The following is a 5707-nucleotide window of genomic DNA, read 5'->3' as shown; positions in this document are numbered from 1 at the left end:
AACCCTGAGGACGCCCTCGAACCCCATGTCAACCCTGAGGAGGCCCTCGAACCCCATGTCAACCCTGAGGAGGCCCTCGAACCCCATGTCAACCCTGAGGACGCCCTCGAACCCCATGCCAACCCTGAGGACGCCCTCGAACCCCGTGCCAACCCTGAGGAGGCCCTCGACCTCCTGGTTATCCTTACTGAAGGTGGCAGCTGGGACACACAGTCTGAGCACGCATACTCAGTGGCTGACGAGGCCACCACCCGCTCTGAAGACATCCACCACTCCAGGAATGTCTATGATGAGGAACCTTCTGGTGCCGCCCGAACACGCCCTCACTACGCCGTCTTGCCTCCTGGGAAGCCTCTCACTTCCCCAACCAAACACCTCAAAATGAGTGTTCAAGAAGACCAGCAACAGAAAACGAAGAACGAAGAAGCGAACATTGAAGAACAAACAAATCTGTCTCAGATGATGCGCAAAGATCCGATGTCGGAAGTGAAAGAGGCTGAAGAACATGTGGACCGGACGCAGTGGACAGTAATGGTCGGAGAGCTGGCAGAAGACCTGGACATTTTTAAAGACGTAGTTGAAGACGTCATTACCGTGGGAAGGTTGCGGCGGAAGCTGATAAAACAACCTAATATAGAAGATGATGAAGGGATAATAAGCCATAATGATCTGGAAGATAAGCTAGGGACGAGAGACATCTATGGACAAAAGTCTGAAGAATCTAAATTAATAAGAACAATTAGCCATGAAGAGTTGCGTGTTCTGGGAGAGGCGGAAGAGAGAGAGCCGCGGGACGGAGACTCACGCTCGCTCGCTGACCTTCACTTGTCACAGTCCGCACATCATCACTGTAACACCTGTGTTGATTTGAACCTTGAGAAGGTGAAATGTTTTATCATATCCCTGCAGAATAGTCTCGGATACTCCGCAACGACAGTTCGACGTCACCATCGCACGACCTCTGGTGGGTCGCCGAGAGAGACAGAAACAACGACCGACCTAATGGCTGCTCCTCGTCCAGCTCCAGCGCCTACTTCCGGGTCATCCACCGGTCCACTTGGTACACTTGGCGTTCACTCTCAACCCAAAGAGTTCTCATCCCAGGCGCGACACCCACCACTCTCACACTGCTCCCATGAGGCACATCTCTCATCTTGCCCTACCCACCCCCTCCTAGGAAGGAGTAAGTGGCACCTTAAAGACTCTCTCGCCATCGTCGTGGTAATATTACTGTTGCTGTTGGTGCTAATATTTCTTGCATGTTGCCTCATGCTGGTGGTTCCCGTCGTCACCATCAGGAGCCTGCAGGGGCCTGCCGCCTTCTAGGGCGCCGTAACACTGGCCTCGTCACCTTCTGCAGACACACTGTGTCGGTGGCGCCTTCTAGGGCGCCGTAACACTGGCCTCGTCACCTTCTGCAGACACACTGTGTCGGTGGCGCCTTCTAGGGCGCCGTAACACTGGCCCTCGTCACCTTCTGCAGACACACTGTGTCGGTGGCGCCTTCTAGGGCGCCGTAACACTGGCCTCGTCACCTTCTGCAGGCACACTGTGTCGGTGGCGCCGTAACACTGGCCCTCGTCACCTTCTGCAGACACACTGTGTCGGTGCCGCCTTCTAGGGCGCCGCAACACTGCCCTCGTCACCTTCTGCAGACACACTGTGTCGGTGGCGCCTTCTAGGGCGCCGTAACACTGGCCCTCGTCACCTTCTGCAGACACACTGTGTCGGTGGCGCCTTCTAGGGCGCCGTAACACTGGCCCTCGTCACCTTCTGCAGACACACTGTGTCGGTGGCGCCTTCTAGGGCGCCGTAACACTGCCCTCGTCACCTTCTGCAGACACACTGTGTCGGTGGCGCCTTCTAGGGCGCCGTAACACTGCCCTCGTCACCTTCTGCAGACACACTGTGTCGGTGGCGCCTTCTAGGGCGCCGTAACACTGGCCTCGTCACCTTCTGCAGACACACTGTGTCGGTGGCGCCTTCTAGGGCGCCGTAACACTGCCCTCGTCACCTTCTGCAGACACACTGTGTCGGTGCCGCCTTCTAGGGCGCCGCAACACTGGCCTCGTCACCTTCTGCAGACACACTGTGTCGGTGGCGCCTTCTAGGGCGCCGCAACACTGGCCTCGTCACCTTCTGCAGACACACTGTGTCGGTGAAGAAGGACCAGGAATACGGCGACGATCTAGTCACAAGGAGTTGATTATTGGACACATGAGGAAAAAATCTCGTTGCTAGGAAATTGGTCCAGTACGAAGGAAAAGAAGAATTATATCAAGGACAAAGTTCCAACGTGAATGATGAGCCATTATCGTGGTTGTGACCTCTGGGGAACAAACTTTGTAATGAGAGGGAACCATAATCAGGACATGAAGTCATGGAAAAAGACCAGATATTAAATCAAAGTAGGTAAAAGATAATTTAACTAATATCATCTTGAGTGGCTGTAGGTGAATAGGGGACCGAGGGCCATCAACTCACATCGACCTTCGTGGATGGAGGGAGGAGGGACGGAGGGCCATCAACCGTCCCTCGTGGATAGGGAGGACATAGAGGCATATAAGCCTCCTTCTCACGCATGGTGGGTACGGTGCGTCTTGCTGCCCACAACAATATGCTCGCGGGTGAGGATAATAGATGACAAAGAAAAGGCTAACGACATTACATAGAAATATAAACATTACCCTCGAGGGATGTAAGCTATGTACCGTCTCTACTGTGATGTTACGTACCGTCTCTACTGTGATGTTTCGTACCGTCTCTACTGTGGTGTTACGTACCGTCTCTACTGTGGTGTTACGTACCGTCTCTACTGTGATGTTACGTACCGTCTCTACTGTGATGTTACGTACCGTCTCTACTGTGGTGTTACGTACCGTCTCTACTGTGATGTTACGTACCGTCTCTACTGTGGTGTTACGTACCGTCTCTACTGTGATGTTACGTACCGTCTCTACTGTGATGTTACGTACCGTCTCTACTGTGATGTTACGTACCGTCTCTACTGTGATGTTACGTACCGTCTCTACTCTGATGTTACGTACCGTCCCTACTGTGATGTTACGTACCGTCTCTACTCTGATGTTACGTACCGTCTCTACTGTGATGTTATGTACCGTCTCTACTGTGATGTTACGTACCGTCTCTACTGTGATGTTACGTACCGTCTCTACTCTGATGTTACGTACCGTCTCTACTGTGATGTTACGTACCGTCTCTACTGTGGTGTTACGTACCGTCTCTACTGTGATGTTACGTACCGTCTCTACTGTGATGTTACGTACCGTCTCTACTGTGGTGTTACGTACCGTCTCTACTGTGATGTTACGTACCGTCTCTACTGTGATGTTACGTACCGTCTCTACTGTGATGTTACGTACCGTCTCTACTGTGATGTTACGTACCGTCTCTACTGTGATGTTACGTACCGTCTCTACTGTGATGTTACGTACCGTCTCGTGAAGAGAACCCCACGTTTAACATCCCAGTTTAATAGCATACAACTTTATTTGTACTATTTGTATAATAATTTTTCCCTACTGAGTACAATATAAATATTACATCTGTTGTTTCATAACCTTCCAGTGGTAATAGTAACGGATGACATAGACCTTCTTTACTCCCAGTGATCTTGCGCAAGTATCACTGGCAGCCTGGCAGCCTCACCAGGACAAGGGCAAACACGTGTTAACAAGCCCAACTCCTGGCTTGCCTGTTATGCTACCAACCTCACCTAGTGGGTTAAATCTTACATGATAAATATGGTACTTTCAAACATGTTTCATTAAATATGACCGCATATTCTGTATTTACTATCTTCTGATTTAGGGCTTCTATCCCTCTAACTATATATATATATATATATATATATATATATATATATATATATATATATATATATATATATATATATATATATATATATATATATATATATATATAAATGATTTAGATTCAGGTTTGAGTAGCAACATTTACAAATTTGCCGATGATACGAAAATCGGTAGGGAAATTAACACGGAAGAAGACTCACTATCACTTCAAGTTGATCTAAATAGGGTTTTGAAATGGTCGAAGGATTGGCAGATGCAGTTTAATGCTGATAAATGTAAAGTTCTGAGGCTAGGTAATGATGATAGGGTTACAAGATACGAGCTAGATGGTGTTGAGATTGCGAAGTCGAATTGCGAAAGGGATCTGGGAGTTATGATTAGTAAGAGTTTAAAACAAAAAGATCAATGCATGAATGTTCGTAATAAGGCGAATAGGACACTGGGATTTATTAATCGCAGCGTTAGTAACAAGACACCTGGTGTGGTTCTCAAGCTATATCTTGCTCTAGTTAGGCCCCATTTAGATTATGCAGTTCAGTTTTGGTCGCCGTACTATAGAATGGATATAAATTTACTTGACGTGTCCAGCGTAGGATGACTAAGTTAATTCCCCAAATTAGAAAACTTTCATATGAACCACACTTCACTTCACCACTGCAGGTGCTCTTAGTGACAATGCGACGGAACACCTGACCTTGAATTCACATTTAGAGAATAGAATCACCAGAAATACACACATAGGTACTTACTCATTTATACAGCCGGCCTCACACACTCTCACAATTACCAGCACCCACATACAACACATAACTAAGAAAGTCTCTAAAACAGTTGGTATACTCTCCGAAATCAGATATTATGTACCTAACTCTGCTCTCATCTCTCTATATTATGCACTAATCTATCCCTATCTCAACTATGGTATCTGTGCATGGGGTTCAACCACTGCAAACCACCTCAAGTCCATCATCACCCAGCAAAAATCTGCTATCAGAATAATAACAAATTCTGCTTTCAGACAACACTCAGCCCCATTGTTTAACTCCCTAAACATGCTAAACATAATCTCACTCCACAAATTCTCTTGTGTCAACTACATTTACAAAACCCTGTTCTTAAATGCAAATCCTGCTCTGAAACTCTCCCTGGACAGATGTAATAGGACCCATTATCACCACACCTGAAATAAATATCTCTTTGATATCCCCAGAGTCAAACTTAATCTGTGTAAACACTCTATGCAAATAAAGGGACCCAGTCTATGGAACTCACTCCCTATTGAATGGAAAAGCTGTCCAACTTTTGCGTCATTCAAAAACAATACTAATTAGCACTTTGCCGCTTTCGGCATATTGAAAAAAAACTTTGCCTATGTGCTTCCGGCGTTTCGAGCGCTTACGCGGCAAGACCGAAAAGTGTATACTCTCGCAGGCGATGAGTCACAATAACGTGGCTAAAGTACGATGACAAGACCACACACTAGAATGTGAAGGGACGACGACGTTTCGGTCCGTCCTGGACCATTCTCAAGTCGATTGTGAATTCTCACAATCGACTTGATTCTCACAATCGACTTGAGAATGGTCCAGGACGGACCGAAACGTCGTCGTCCCTTCACATTCTAGTGTGAGGTCTTGTCATTATACTCTTTTGATTGTCCTGACACTAATTGTCGGCGTACGTATTTAATTTTTGTATCACTGTGCTCGTCATAGAATTGTCTATAAGAACATACCTATAAAATGCCTCGAAAGCATAAGGTATATCAACACCAAATAAAGAACTTCTGAGATCACTAGCCGAGAGCGCCAAACAGCAACAAAATGTTTCCACTCTCTTCATGGTTGTGAAGCCTACAGTTGTGCTACAGC

General features: G+C 47.1%; 1 protein-coding gene across 2 annotated transcripts in view; it reads left to right on the top strand.

The window, feature by feature from the left end:
- Positions 1-3563, top strand: part of LOC123760867 (uncharacterized) — an 18619-nt gene extending 15056 nt beyond the window's left edge. For both annotated transcript variants that reach the window (XM_045746662.2, XM_069329539.1), the window contains one exon: positions 1-3563. This exon is cut by the window's left edge and continues 2197 nt beyond it. In XM_045746662.2, the coding sequence (XP_045602618.2) occupies positions 1-1326 (1326 nt within the window). In that variant the 3' untranslated portion in view covers positions 1327-3563.
- The last annotated feature ends 2144 nt before the right edge of the window (positions 3564-5707 follow it).

This window comes from Procambarus clarkii, chromosome 3, assembly GCF_040958095.1.
Source record: "Procambarus clarkii isolate CNS0578487 chromosome 3, FALCON_Pclarkii_2.0, whole genome shotgun sequence".
In the NCBI taxonomy this organism is placed as follows: domain Eukaryota; kingdom Metazoa; phylum Arthropoda; class Malacostraca; order Decapoda; family Cambaridae; genus Procambarus; species Procambarus clarkii.
Note: the sequence above shows the minus strand (reverse complement) of the source record. Positions and strands in the feature narration are given on the sequence as shown.